The sequence below is a fragment of the Rhinoraja longicauda genome, chromosome 3 (genome assembly GCF_053455715.1).
Source record: "Rhinoraja longicauda isolate Sanriku21f chromosome 3, sRhiLon1.1, whole genome shotgun sequence".
In the NCBI taxonomy this organism is placed as follows: domain Eukaryota; kingdom Metazoa; phylum Chordata; class Chondrichthyes; order Rajiformes; family Arhynchobatidae; genus Rhinoraja; species Rhinoraja longicauda.
Genome location: NC_135955.1, coordinates 11,774,003 through 11,788,869, shown reverse-complemented (window position 1 = coordinate 11,788,869; position 14,867 = coordinate 11,774,003). Strand labels below are relative to the sequence as shown.

The 14,867-nt window shown below is 46.5% G+C and overlaps 1 protein-coding gene across 1 annotated transcript in view; it reads right to left on the bottom strand.

Annotated features, from left to right (window-relative positions):
- Positions 1-1,376: 1,376 nt before the first annotated feature.
- LOC144592319 (coiled-coil domain-containing protein 17-like) overlaps positions 1,377-14,867 on the bottom strand; it is a 36,197-nt gene continuing 22,706 nt past the window's right edge. The window contains exons 7-12 of the mRNA XM_078396848.1: positions 13,454-13,638; positions 12,443-12,528; positions 6,033-6,248; positions 3,293-3,515; positions 2,164-2,274; positions 1,377-1,547 (exon numbers count right to left, since the gene is read on the bottom strand). Coding sequence (XP_078252974.1) covers positions 1,377-1,547; positions 2,164-2,274; positions 3,293-3,515; positions 6,033-6,248; positions 12,443-12,528; positions 13,454-13,638 — 992 coding nt within the window. The remainder of the gene's footprint in view (positions 1,548-2,163; positions 2,275-3,292; positions 3,516-6,032; positions 6,249-12,442; positions 12,529-13,453; positions 13,639-14,867) is intronic.

Below are 14,867 nucleotides of genomic sequence, written 5' to 3'. Positions count from 1 at the left end.
GCAATACATTTTGTTTTTGCTTCAGGCAAATTGGATTTTCTTTGAACTTGAAGCCTGCTTTGACTTTGTTTAACAGAGCCAGCTTGTGGCATTTCTTGTGAGTGACCATTCATCAGCCCTGGGGTGTCAGGGGTTATGGGGAGAAGGCAGGAGAATGGGTTTCGGAAGGAGAGATAGATCAGCCATGATTGAATGGCGGAGTAGACTTGATGGGCCGAATGGCCTAATTCTGCTCCTATCACTCATGAACTTAAGATAGAGAGAGATTCAAGATTCAATTTAATTGTCACATGTACCGATTAAGGTACGGCAAAATTTGAGTTACCAACTTATGATCACCTGGGGTGTCAGCTTTGTTACCTTATCTGTGGCTCAACAAATGTTGTCACCCAGCTTGCTCTGCCTGTACCAGCTTGCTCTGCCTGTACCAGCTTGCTCTGCCTGTACCAGCTTGCACCTGAAGGGTGGGAGAAGTCGCAAGGGATGAGAAGCAGTTGTAAGATCCGAAGAATGAATGAACTCATTCTTGTCTTCCCATCTTGTTTCCTAGTCTGAATGGTGCAACATATACATCAGTGGTGGTGTTACGTAAAAGGCCATGCACAAACCACACTTTGCTTGAGCTGTCCTTCTCACACACAAAGACATTTCTGCTTTTGCCAAGTCAGTGTCACTTTTCAACAAAAATTCAATTTTCCAGAATTTTCTTTTTCATATCATCCGGCTGTTTAGTTTAGTTTAGTTTAGAAATACAGCGCGGAAAAAGGCCCTGTTGTCCACCGAGTCTCTGCCGTCCAACGATCCCCGTGCACTAGCACTACCCTACACACACTGGGGACAATTTACAATCTTTACCGAAGCCAATTAACCTACAAACCTTTACGTCTTTGGAGTGTGGGAGGAAACCGGGGAAAACCCACGCGGTCACGGGGAGAACGTACAAAATCTGTATCGACAGCACCAGACGTCAGGATCGAACCTGAGTCTCTGGTGCTGTAAGGCAGCAACTCTACCGCTGCGCCACAGTGCTGTTACGTTATGCCGGGCTGTTATCAGGCAACTGAACCATCCTAGCACCACTAGAGAGTGGCCCTGACCCACAATCTAGCTCAGTGGAGACCATTGGACTAATGGGACTTTACCGGACTTAATCTTGCACTAAAAGTTATTCCTTTTATCCTGTGACCGTACACTGTGGACAGCTTGATTGTAATCATGTATAGTTTTTCTACTGACTGGAAAGCACGCAACAAAAAAAGCTTTTCACTGCACCTCAGCACACATGACAATAATAAGTTAAGCTAAACTAAAAGCTAAAATCACTGGTACATTGCTGTGGATATCTGAATGTTGCTTCTTCCATCGATCGGCTGGCCTCATTGAGTTCGGGCTGAGGCAGAATAGTGCAGGACCACAGTGTCAGCGGAGGGAGGTGGTGGGTCCACACTCTCCCCGAAAGCAGGGTAGACCATCTGCATTGCTGTGTAACGGTTAGATGGATAGAAGGAAAATGGAGCGTCACTAGGAATGTTGGTGCGTACTGCAGTCTGAAACAAAACACAGCGTACGTTTACTCGAGTTATTAGCAACCTCATTACAATTCATAAGTTCATAAGCCATAGGAGCAGAAGTAGGCCATTCTGCCCATCGTCTACTCCGCCATTCAATCGCGGCTGATCCATCTCTCCCACCTAACCCCGTTCTCCTGCCTTCCCCCTCCATAATCCCCTGACACACGTACAAATCAAGAATTTGTCCTTCTCTGCCTTAAACGTATCAATTGACGGAAGATAGACACAAAAAGCTGGAGTAATTCGGCGGGACAGGCAGCATCTCTGGAGGGAAGGAATGGGTGACGTTTCGGATCGAGACCCTTCTTCAAACCTGATCCTGATAAAATGCTTTCTATGGCACATCTGTTGGAGTTGGCGGGAGCTGTAGGGGACATGCCGAACTTCCTAAGCCTTCTAAGGAAGTATTGGTGGGCTTTCTTGGTCGTTGCTCCAATATGGCTTCCTTCCACAGCGACCTAGTCAGCTGGTGGACCTCCAGTTAAATGGACCTGGATCGTACCTGAACAATTCCCATGGTTTACTGCGCTTCACAGGTAACCCCTTGGCATGGCCAGACTAAACCTTTCAATGTAGAAGTACTCGTACATACCAGTGGTGGGTATTTATACAGCCTGGCGTTATTGGGATCGATAGCAGCAGTGGTCTGGGCGCTGGCATCTCTTGTGTTGACCAGACGAAAATACAATTCTGCATTTCCCAGCTACAAAGATGACGAAAAGTCAAAGCAGAACAAAATGAAAATGCTGTGTGGCAATCAATATACACAGGGAAACACATGTCAGAATCTATCGGATATGTGATTGTTTCCAAGTCCACTCACGTGCTTTGTTGTAAGTGAGGAAGTGTCTGCATTTATCAAATCTTAAAATCATCAGTTACGTCATCTCTTAAGTTCATAAGTGATAGGAACAGAATTAGGCCATTAACTTATCGAGTCTACTCCGCCGTTTAATCGTGGCTGATCTGTCTCTCCCCCCTAAAACCATTCCCCTGCCTTCGCCTCGTAACCCCTGACACCCATACTAATCAAGAATCTATCTATCTCTGCCTTAAAAATATCCACTGACCTGGCCTCCACAGCCTTCTGTGGCAAAGAATTCCACAGATTCACCACCCTCTGAGTAAAGAAACTCCTCCTCATCTCCTTCCTAAAGGAACGTCATTTAATTCAGAGGCTATGACCTCAGGCCCTAGAATCTCCCACTAGTGGAACCATCCTTTCTAAGGGTTCTAAACCTATAAGCCCTTAACTTGTCTGAAGTAGTCCACAATCATTGATTGCATATGAATGTCTAACCTAGCTGCATTAACAGCATGTCCAAACTGTTGCATTTTAATCAATAGTAAATTGGTTTGATTTAGACTTTAGACCAGCGATCCAGCATTGAAAGAGGCCCTTCGGCCCACCGAGTCCACTCCGACCAGCGATTCACCCCAGCACTAACGCATTCCTACACGCGACGGATAATTTACAATTTTATAGAAGTCAATTAACCTACAAACCTGTAGGTCTTTGGAGTGCAGGGGGAAACCAGAGGACACGGAGAAAGCCCACACAGTCAGAGGGAGAACGTACAAACCCCATACAGACAGCATCCAGTCAGGATCAAACTCGGGTCTCTGGCTCTTCAAGTAACTTTACCGCTGCTCCACGGTGCCGCCCCCTGATTTGACCTCCCACCCAAAGCATGCAGAATTTGCAGTGCAGACTCCCTTACCTGAGGCACTCCGTTCAGTTCACCCGTGGTCATGGATGGAACGACCGGAAGGACACGGACTGGAGCTTTCCATCGGCCGCTGATCACACAGTTCTGACTGTCAAAAATATCTGCCTTGATCCAGCCTCGTGAAACAAGACGGTCGATGCCCAGTCCGTAGGGGTCGGAGCCACCGGAGGCCTGCAGTTCCATGACCAGGCTGATAGTTGGGGACGGACGCACCCTACCACACAACAGAAGCACGTGAATATGACAAGCCAGCAGCACCTTCATTTTCGATGCTGGGGCTTCGACCGCCCCAACTGCGGGAGCTTCGACCGCCCCGATCGCAGGAGCTTTGATCGCCCCGATCGCGGAGGGTTCGATCGCCCCGACCACGGGAGCTTCGACCGCCCCGACCGCGGGAGCTTCGACCGCCCCGACCACGGGAGCTTCGACCGCCCCGACCACGGGAGCTTCGACCGCCCCGATCGCAGGAGCTTTGATCGCCCCGACCTTGGGAGCTTCGATCACCCCGACCGTGGAGGGTTCGATCACCCCGGCTGCAGGAGCTTCATTCGCCCCGACCGCAGAGGTTTCGATTGCCCCGACTGCAGGAGAACATTGTGGAGCTGGCGGTCCCTTTGTTAAGGATTGACTGTGGGAGCTCCAACTGCAAAAGCTTTGACCGCCCCGATCGCGGGAGCTTTGACCGCCCCGACCGCGGAGGTTTCGACCGCCCCGACCGCGGAAGCTTTGATCGCCCCGACTGCGGAGGCTTCGATTGCCCCAACCGCGGCAGCACATCGTGGAGCTGGTGGTCCCTTTGTTAAGGATTGACTGCGGGAGCTCCAACTGCAAAAGCTTCGACCGCCCCGATCGCAGCCATGACCATGTTAGAAAACAGGTGCAGGAGGAGGCCATTTGGCTCTTCGAGCCAGCACATTGAATGATGGGTAGACACAAAATGCTGGAGTAACTCAGCAGGTCAGGCAGCATTTCAGGAGAGAAGGAATGGGTGACCTTTCAGGTCGAGACCCTTCTTCAGACTGATGTTGGGGAGGGAGCAGGACAAAGGTAGGATGTAGTCGGAGACAGGAAGACTAGTGGGAGAACTGGGAACGGGGAGGGGAAGCAGGGACTACCTGAAGTGGGAGAAGTCAATGTTCAAACCGCTGGGGTGTAAACTGCCCAAGCGAAATATGAGGTGCTGTTAGACAATAGACAATAGACAACAGGTGCAGGAGCACCGCCATTCAATGCGATCATGGCTGATCACTCTCAATCAGTACCCCGTTCCTGCCTTCTCCCCATACCCCCTCACTCCGCTATCCTTAAGAGCTCTATCCAGCTCTCTCTTGAAAGCATCCAACGAACTGGCCTACACTGCCTTCTGAGGCAGAGAATTCCACACCTTCACCACTCTCTGACTGAAAAAGTTCTTCCTCATCTCCGTTCTAAATGGCCTACCCCTTATTCTTAAACTGTGGCCCCTTGTTCTGGACTCCCCCAACATTGGGAACATGTTTCCTGCCTCTAATGTGTCCAATCCCCTAATTATCTTATATGTTTCAATAAGATCCCCCCTCATCCTTCCAATTTGCGCTGGGCCTCACTCTGGAGGAGGCCCAGGACAGAAAGGTCAGATTGGGAATGGGAGGGAGAGTTGAAGTGCTGAGCCACCAGGAGATCAGGTTAGTTGAGACGGACTGAGCGGAGGTGTTCAGCGAAACGATCGCCGAGCCTGCGCTTGGTTTCGCCGATGTGGAGAAGTTGACTCCTGGAACAGCGGATACAATAGATGAGGTTGGAGGACGTGCAGGTGAACCTCTGCCTCACCTGGAAAGACAGTTTCGTGGGGTCGGCTTGAACGGCCAAGTGGCCTGCTCCTGCTCCCATTTTCTTATTTCCTTAATAAAGTTGCTGAAGCCTCACCATGGTTGAGTTTTAAATTGTGATCCAATCTCATTCGTAAAACTAATTTTAAAATTTGATCCCAAATCATTCTAAATGTGAATTCTTAAAATTAAGACTCTAAACTAATTTTAAAATCTGATCCTAATTTATTCTTAATTTTAAGAATTCATTTTTTTAGAATGAGATTAGAATCAAATTTTTCATTTTGTTTTTTAAGAATGAATTAAGATCAATTTTTAAATTTAATTTGATGAGTTAGGAATACATTTATAAATTAATTTAAGAATACAATTTATTCTTAAAATTAATTTAAAAATTCAATCCTAATTAATTCTTTAAATTAATTTAAAAATTCAAACCTAACTTATTCTAAAAAATTACTTTAGAATTCAACCCAAACTTTTAAAATTATTTTAAAATTCAATCCTTTAAATTAATTTTACATTTCAATTAATTTTACATTTCAATCCTAATTTATTCTTAAAATTAATTTTAAAATTCAAACTTAACTTATTCTTAAAATTTACTTTAAAATTCAACCCTAACTTACTTTAAAAATAACTTTAAAATTCAATTCTCACCTAATCTTAAAATTTACGTTAAAATTCAACCCCAACTAAATTAATTTAAAATTCAATCCTAATTTAATCTTTAAATTAATTTAAAAGTTCAATTCTAACTTATTCTTAAAACTAATTAAAAAATTAAATCCTAATTGATTCTTTAAATGATTTTAACATTCAAGTGGTTTGAATGAGTCTACTGGTCCCATCATAATTGTTATAACTTATATACTGAATTAACAAGTTGCTGCATTGAAGTGCCAAGTTAGAGTAATCAGTACCTGGGGACCAGTTGCTTCACTGCCAAGATGGCTCCTTGGCTCAGGTTAGTGTCCGTGAAGTAGGCCGGTGAGTTGCTGACATCGCAGTAGGCGGCTGGAAGAGGGGAAGGGTCTCCCATCTCCTGTCTGCCATGGTACAGTCCCACCACCAAGCGGCACGCCCGGTACACAGGATCCAACCCTAGGAGGAAGTCGTAGAACACCACGAAACCACCTCTGAAAGAAACCGGCCGGCCAGGAGGAGTTGTTAGAGATTTGCAGCATCGTCGTCTTATCACAAACAATAAAAAGATCGCAAGATGTGTTTCTGACAGTAAATTTAACAATGCTTTGTTCAGATCACATAGGGCAGCACAGTGTTGCAGTGGTAGAGTTGCTGCCTTACAGCACCAGAGACCCAGGTTTGATCCTGACTACGGGTACTGTCTGTACGAAGTTGGTACGTTCTTCCTGTGACCATGTGGGCTTTCTCCAGGTGCGCCAATTTCCTCCCACAATCGAAACACGTAGGTTAATTGGCTTCTATAAATTGTCTCTAGTGTGTGGATGGAACTGGTGTGAGGGTGGTTGTGGTCGGTGCAGTCTCAGTAGGTTGAAGGATCTGTTCCCACACTGTATCTCTAAAACTAAAACTAAATTGAGGGGCATTGCTCAGGAATATTTCTTTATCTGTAGCATTTGCCTTTTTTTAAGAGGGCGCTTGGAAAAGGTGTTGGGAAAATATTAACAATATTCACATTTTAAAGTCGGCACCGGGCAGAATTTGCTGGTCTCAGTGTACTAATCAGTGGCATAACAGTAAACCACATGGGTTTATCTCCAAAACTAAACCTAACACAACTGCACAATGGAATAAATGAGCATATCCTCGAAGGGACCCGACTAAAAATGTCACTGATCCAATCCCTCCAAAGATGCTGCCTGACCCACTGAGTTACTCCAGCACTTTGTGTTTTTCGTTCCAAACCAACATCCGCAGTTCCTTGTTTCTCCATGAGAAGAGCTTGACTCCATAATAAAACACATGGAACTTTAATTCTCTGAATGTTTGGCCTCTCTGTACAAACAGGCCATTAATGTAAAGTCAATACAAAACCTGGATGTTTTTAGTTCACTTCGTTAGTTGTTGTGAATGGAGTTTGATTCCAAGTAATGTACATTTCCATTGATACAACGAACTCCTCGACTTCGCTGATGAAATCGTCCTGCTGTCCGGCCAAATTGGGGAGGCGCAGGAGCTGCTCGGCAGGGTCGAGATGGAGTGTGAGAAAGTGGGCCTCCACCTCAATGCCAAGAAGACGGAGTACATGGCGTTCAACGGTGGTGACCATGAGCCTCTTAAGACCAGTGGCGGTGCATCTCTTAAGAAAGTGGAGGACTTCAAGTACCTGGGAGCGAGGAAGCAGAGCTCGGAGAATGACATCAGGCAGGAAAGTGGTACTGAGGCCAAAAATCGAACTATTTGAGTATTATTGAATGGGGCTGAATGGCCTGCCGTTGCTCCTATCTCTTATATTTTCATGATGGTGTTTGTTGGGCAACAGAATCGAGACAGAAGAGACTGCAGACAGGGCCGTCTTAATGCGTGGGCCTGATGGGCACTTGCCCGGGGGCCCACGAGCATAGGGGCCCCATGCTGATCTGTGTATGTTAAGTGACTTGCAATAAATAAATACTACTTTAAAAATGTAGGTTCAATAAGTGCTTTTTTCGCAACATTTTCGGTCACTAAGTGCTTCTCACAGCGATCTGTAAGTGCTTTTCGCAACAATGTAGCACCCTAAGTCCATCGCTAAGTACTTTTCGGTAAGTGCTTTTCGCCGGCACGACAGGGGGGGGCTGGTAGGGAAAGGGGGGTGGGGAAGAGTACCGGTAGGGGCCCCAGTACACTGCTTTGCCCGGGGGCCCATAATGCTGTAAAAACAGCCCTGACTGCAGATGCTGGGATCTTGAGCAAAACAAGTGCAGAAAGAATTCAGCAGGTCAGGCAGCACCCATAGAGAGAATGGACAGGTGTGTTTCGGGTCGAGACCCTTCTTCAGATAGAAATGAGACAGGGACTGAAGATCACGACTTCAATTTTTCTGCTGTTTCATTGGTAAAAATTTCTGTTCACCAGGGATGGATGTCGGACAGGGACTGATTAAAGAGGTGATGGTGAAATTGCTGGCGCAGAGGTAGAATTTAGTTTAGTTTAGTTTAGTTCAGAGATACAGCGCGGAAACAGGCCCTTTGGCCCACTGAGTCTGCGCCGATTGGCAACCACCGCATATTGACACTATCCTACATATACTAGGGACAATTTACACATACACCAAGCCAATTAATCTACAAACCTGTACGAACAGGAAAGCAGACTATTACCTGAATGGTGGCCGAATAGGGGAAGGGGAGATGCAACGAGACCTGGGTGTCGTGGTACACCAGTCATTGAAAGTAGGCATGCAGGTGCAGCAGGCAGTGAAGAAAGCGAATGGTATGTTGGCATTCATAGCGAGGAGATTTGAGTATAGGAGCAGGGAGGTTCTGCTGCAGTTGTACAGGGCATTGGTGAGACCACACCTGGAGTATTGCGTACAGTTTTGGTCTCCTAATCTGAGGAAAGACATTCATGCCATAGAGGGAGTACAGAGAAGGTTCACCAGATTGATTCCTGGGATGGCAGGACTTTCATATGAAGAAAGACTGGATAGACTCGGCTTGTACTCGCTGGAATTTAGAAGATTGAGGGGGGATCTTATCGAAACTTACAAAATTCTTAAGTGGTTGGACAGGCTGGATGCGGGAAGATTGTTCCCGATGTTGGGGAAGTCCAGAACAAGGGGTCACAGTTTAAGGATAAGGGGGAAGTCTTTTAGGACCGAGATGAGAACGTTTTTTTTTTTCACACAGAGAGTGGTGAATCTGTGGAATTCTCTGCCACAGAAGGTAGTTGAGGCCAGTTCATTGGCTATATTTAAGAGGGAGTTAGATGTGGCCCTTGTGGCTAAAGGGATCAGGGGGTATGGAGAGAAGGCAGGTACGGGATACTGAGTTGGATGATCAGCCATGATCATATTGAATGGCGGTGCAGGCTCGAAGGGCCGAATGGCCTGCTCCTGCACCTATTTTCTATGTTTCTATGTCTTTGGAGTGTGGGAGGAAACCGGACCTCCCGGAGAAAATCCATGCAGGTCACAGGGAGAACGTACAAACTCAGCACATACAGCAATGAAGGTCAGGATTGAACTAGGGTCTCTGGTGCTGTAAGGCGCAACTCCACCACTGCGCATCCGTGCCGCTCCTGATGTATTTTTTGGTGGTCATTGCTGAGGCACAGGTCAAAGATGATTGACGGGGGTCGGTCAAGAAAAGCGCTGAAGAAATGGAGGAACAGTGAAGGCTCAGGTGAGGAAAGTCCAGAATTCAGTGTTCCCTGGAGTGAAGGGGGCTGAGAGGTGACATTATTGAGGTATACAAAATTATGAGGCACATATATAATCATGAGGCATAAATTATGAGGAGATAGCCAGAGTCTGTTTGCAATGGGAAGAGTCTAAAACTAGAGAGCATCAGTTTATGATGAGGGGGGAGGAAATTTAAAGGAAATCGGATTTTTCAGACAAATAGCTGATATCTGGAATCAGCTGCCAGAGTAGGAATATTAAGGTGCAACTGGATAGGTAGTCAATGCGCAGGGCGTGAAGGGATATGGAATTAATGCAGGCAAGTGGGACGAGTATAGACAGGCAAGATGGTCGGCATAGACGCAACGGGCTGAAGGGCCTGTTTCTACGCTGCAGAACTTGATGATTTGACCGAAGTGCTCCAGACTTCCAATAGATGCACCAGATCTTTCACAACTTGAGCTTTGCAGGGAACATGTTCTGTGGGTGGACCACTGAGAACTTTGCAGGAGTCCGAGGACAATTCCCACACATGTTCAGGCCCGTTACTGTAGGGGTAACCTGCTGGACGAGTTTTTAAAGGGGAATCGGATGAGGTACAAAAGGTTCCAATGAATCTCATAATGCAGGAAAGGATTATGAAAACCAGACCCATTAATCAGTGCCTTGTTGGGCATAATTGCACAGTGGAATGGTCACCTTTAATTCTCACTGGGTTTTTGTTTAGTTTAGGAAGGAACTGCAGATGCTGATTTAAACTGAAGATAGACACAAAATGCTGGAGTAACTCAGCGGGTCAGGCAGCATAGAAACATAGATAGAAAATAGGAGCAGGAGGAGGCCATTCGGACCTTCGAGCCAGCACCACCATTCATTGTGATCATGGTTGATCGTCCCCAAGCAATAACCCGTGCCTGCCTTCTCCCCATATCCCTTGATTCCACTAGGCTCTAGAGCTCTATCTAACTCCATCTTAAATCCATCCAGTGATTTGGCTTCTACTGCCCTCTGTGGCAGAGAATTCCACAAATTCACAACTCTCTGGGTGAAAAAGTTTTTTCTCACCTCAGTTTTAAATGGCCACCCCTTTATTCGAAGACTGTGGCCCCTGGTTCTGGTCTCGCCCAACATTGGGAACATTTTTCTTGTATCTAGCTTGTCCAGTCCTTTTATAATTTTATATGTTTCTATAAGATCCCCTCTCATCTTAGGGGATCTTATAGAAACATATTTAAAAAAGGATGGAAAAATAAGTCTGTCCGTTGAGAGTTGGTGAGGAATCACAGGGAGAATCCCTCACAGCCCCTGCGGGGCGGCACGGTGGCGCAGCGGTAGAGTTGCTGCCTCACAGCGCCGGAGACCCGGGTTCGATCCCGACTAAGGGGGGACTAAGGAGTTTGTACGTTCTCCCCGTAACCTGCGTGGGTTTTCTCTGGGTGCTCATTTTCTTCCACACACCAAAGACGTACAGGTTTGTAGGTTAATTGGCTTTGGTAAAAAAAAATTGTAAATTCTCCCTAGTGTGTGTAGGGTAGTGCGGGTTTAAGGGGATCGCTGGTCAGTAAGGATGATGGGCTGAAGGGCCTGTTTCCGTGTTGTAATCTAAACTAAACTAAACTAAAGATAGACACAAAATGCTGGAGTCTTTCCTCATATGACAGTCCCGCCATCCAAGGGATCAATCTCGTGAACCTACGCTGTACTGCCTCAATTACAAGGATGTCCTTCCTCAAATTAGGAGACCAAAACTGAGCACAATACTTCAGATGTGGTCTTACCAGGGCCCGATACAACTGCAGAAGAACCTCTTTACTCCTATACTGAAATCCTCTTGTTATGAAGGCCAACATGCCATTACCTTTCTTCACTGCCTGCTGTACCTGCACGCCAACTTTCAGTGACTGGTGTACAAGGACACCCAGGTCTCGCTGCACCTCCCCCTTACCTAACCTAACACCATTGAGGTCTCGACCCGAAACGTCACCCATTCCTTCTCTCCCGAGATGCTGCCTGACCTGCTGAGTTACTCCAGCATTTTGTGAATAAATCGATTTGTACCAGCATCTGCAGTTATTTTCTTATACCATTGAGATAATAATCTGCCTCCTTGTTTTTGCCGCCAAATTGGATAACCTCACATTTATCTATATTATACTGTATCTGCCACGCATCTGCCCACTCACTCAACCTGTCCAGATCACCCTGCAACCTCCTAACATCCACTTCACAGTTTACACTGCCACCCAGCTTTGTGTCATCCACAAATTTGCTAGTGTTGCTTCTAATTCCCTCTTCCAAATCATTAATATATATGGTAAACAGTTGCGGCCCCAACACCGAGCCTTGCGGCACTCCACTCGCCACTGCCTGCCATTCTGAAAAGGACCCGTTTACTCCTACTCTTTGCTTCCTTCTCTCCAGAGATGCTGCCTGACCCACTGAGTTACTCCAGCATTTTGTGGCTATCGTTAGTTTAGTTTAGTTTAGTTTAGATTACAGCACGGAAACAGGCCCTTCGGCCCATCATCCATACTTACCAGCGATCCCCTTAAACCCGCACTGCCCTACACACACTAGGGAGAATTGACAATTAGTTTATCAAAGCCAATTAACCTACCAACCTGTACGTCTTTGGTGTGTGGAAGGAAACAAGCACCCAGGGAAAACCCACGCAGGTTACGGGGAGAACGCACAAACTCCTTATTCCCCTCTTAGTCGGGATCGAACCCGGGTCTTCGGCGCTGTGAGGGAGCAACTCTACCACTGCGCCACCGTGCCGCCCCCACAGGGGCTGTGAGGGTTTCTCCCTGTGATTCCTCACCAACTCTCAACGGGCAGAGTTATTTTTCCATCCTTTTTTAAATCAACGCTCGCCAATAAAGACTGTATTGCACAAAGGAAAACAGATATCTCAATCGTAACCAAATGCGAGTTAAAAGGAGGAATTATGGTCCTGCGTAATGTGAAAGAATATATTTTAATTATGGAGCTTTGCAGCAACCCGAACCCCCCGAATGTACTCACGCTGGGTCATATGGGGCAGGTCCAAAGCCCTCATTGGAATCCAGAAACTGCTTGGCTAGAACTGGAGTCTGTGGCCTGACATCATCCTGAAGTCCATGAAATATAAAACACAGCATGGAACAGATTTTCCCCACACAGTTTTCACGAAGAAGGTGTTTTATTGTCACGGCTCACGGGCAGCACGGTGGCGCAGCGGTAGAGTTGCTGCCTTACAGCGCTTGCAGCGCCGGAGACCTGGGTTCGATCGTGACTACGGGCGCCGTCCACTCGGAATTTGTACGTTCTCCTCGTGACCTGCGTGGGTTTTCTCCGAGATCTTGGGTTTCCTCCCACACTCCAAAGACGTACAGGTTTGTAGGTTAATTGGCTTGGTGTAAGCGTAATTTGTCCCCAGTGTGTGTAGGGCAGTGTTAATTTGTGGGGATCGCTGGTCAGTGCGGACTCGGTGGGCCAAAGGTATCGAGGTACAGTGAAGATCTCTGTTTTGCATACAAAACGTAAAGTATGCAGGGAGGCAACACACAGGGACAGGGAGGCAACAAAGTTACAAAGTGTTCAATGGAGTCCTGACGGCCTCTCTTCGTTCTTGGTCACGGGGAGTGCGTACAAACTCCGTACAGACAGCACCTGCAGTCAGGATCAAACCCGGGACTCTGGCGCCGCAAGGCAGCAACTCTACCGCTGCACCAGTGAGCCGTCCTGCTCCAAAGCTCTAGCTTTTCATTTTGTTCTTGGACTTCTGTGATGTTAACCCTTCAATAACTGAAACAATCTTTCACTCTATCTGAAGATAGGCACAAAATGATGGAGTAACTCAGCGGGACAGGCAGCATCCGTGGAGAGAAACAGAAACGTCACCCCTTCCTTCTCTCCAGAGACGCTGCCTGTCCAGCTGAGTTACTCCAGCATTTTGTGTCTATCTTCGATTTAAACCAGCGTCTCCGGTTCTTTCCTCAACTAAACGAGACTTGCTGCCCAAAGTTATGGTGTCTGCTCACGATCTCCACTTACCACTGGCATGAGGGGAGGGGTTGGGACGGGGGCAGCCGCAAGAACTTGAGTCTTTGAGCTCCTCAGGTGACGCTGAAGGCGTTGAATCTCCATGTCCTGCTTCAAAAGGTCAATTTCAGTCTTCAGGGCCCTCATCTTCTGGTTGTTATCTTTCCATGGGATCGGTGCCTGATCCTTGCCATCTCCTTCCACCAGAAAGACATTTCAACACTCAAGTTATTATTTTTCTTGCAAGTAAAATTAAGGCTGGAGAAAAAAATTGATTGTAATCTTATTTTAAATTAAAATTATGTTAAATAGATATACCTTAATATTAATTAAAAATAAATAATTTAGGGTAATAAAAGTTAAAATCCTCCTTTAGACTTTGGAGATACAGCGTGGAAACAGGCCCCTCGCCCCTTTGAGTCCATGCCGACCAGCGATTACCCCAAACACACGAACAAGGAGCAATTTTCTATTAAAAAATGTAACCTCCAAACCTGTACTGTATGTCTTTGGAATGTGGGAGGAGACCAGAGCAACAGGTGAAAACCCAGGTGGTCACAGGGAGAACGTACAAACTCCGTACAGACAGCACCCATAGTCGGGATTGAACCCGGGTCTCTGGCGCCGTAAGGCACAACTTCACTGTGTCATCCACAAAGGGGGACCACAGAGACAACACATTCAGTCAGATGGTCATTCTTATCTGAGTTCGAATGAACTTGTCATAAAAGGCTGTAAAGATGGATACAATTATGACATTTCAAAGATATTTGTTCAGATATAGACAGGAAGGGTTTACAGGGCTACGGGCCAAATTGCAGGCAAATGGAACGAGCACAATGTGCCAACGTAGTCCACATGGACAAGATGGGCTCAAGGAGTTGTTTCCATGCTGTATGAGGAGACTTACTAACAACATCTTATACATTTTCATCCAAGTCATTTATAAAACATCACTGACAACAGAGGTCGCAGGGTTGATGACTGTGGGAGACCACTGGTCACGGACCTCCAGCCAGATTCACACCCTTCCACCACCACCCTCTGACCTCAATGGACAAGCTAGTTTGAATCCAGACAAGGCTACATCTTAATCTTCTGGATCAGCCTACCATGAGAGATCTTGGTAGGATCCCTTATGTTAGATCTTACCAGGAGAGATGGTAGGTTCTCATGTTAGATCTTACCAGGAGAGACGGTAGGATCTCTCATCCTTCCATGGTGAGATGGGGAGATGGTAAAGGCCTTCAAGTTCAAATTCTGTAAAGTTCATTCACTTGGACAACATCCACTGATCCACCTTCATCACTCACATTCGTCATCTCCTCAAAACTCAATCAAGTTTCGAGGAGATGATTTGCCCAGCAGAGAACCATGCTGAATGTCACAAATAATGATATTCTCTTCCAAACACAAGTAAATCCCA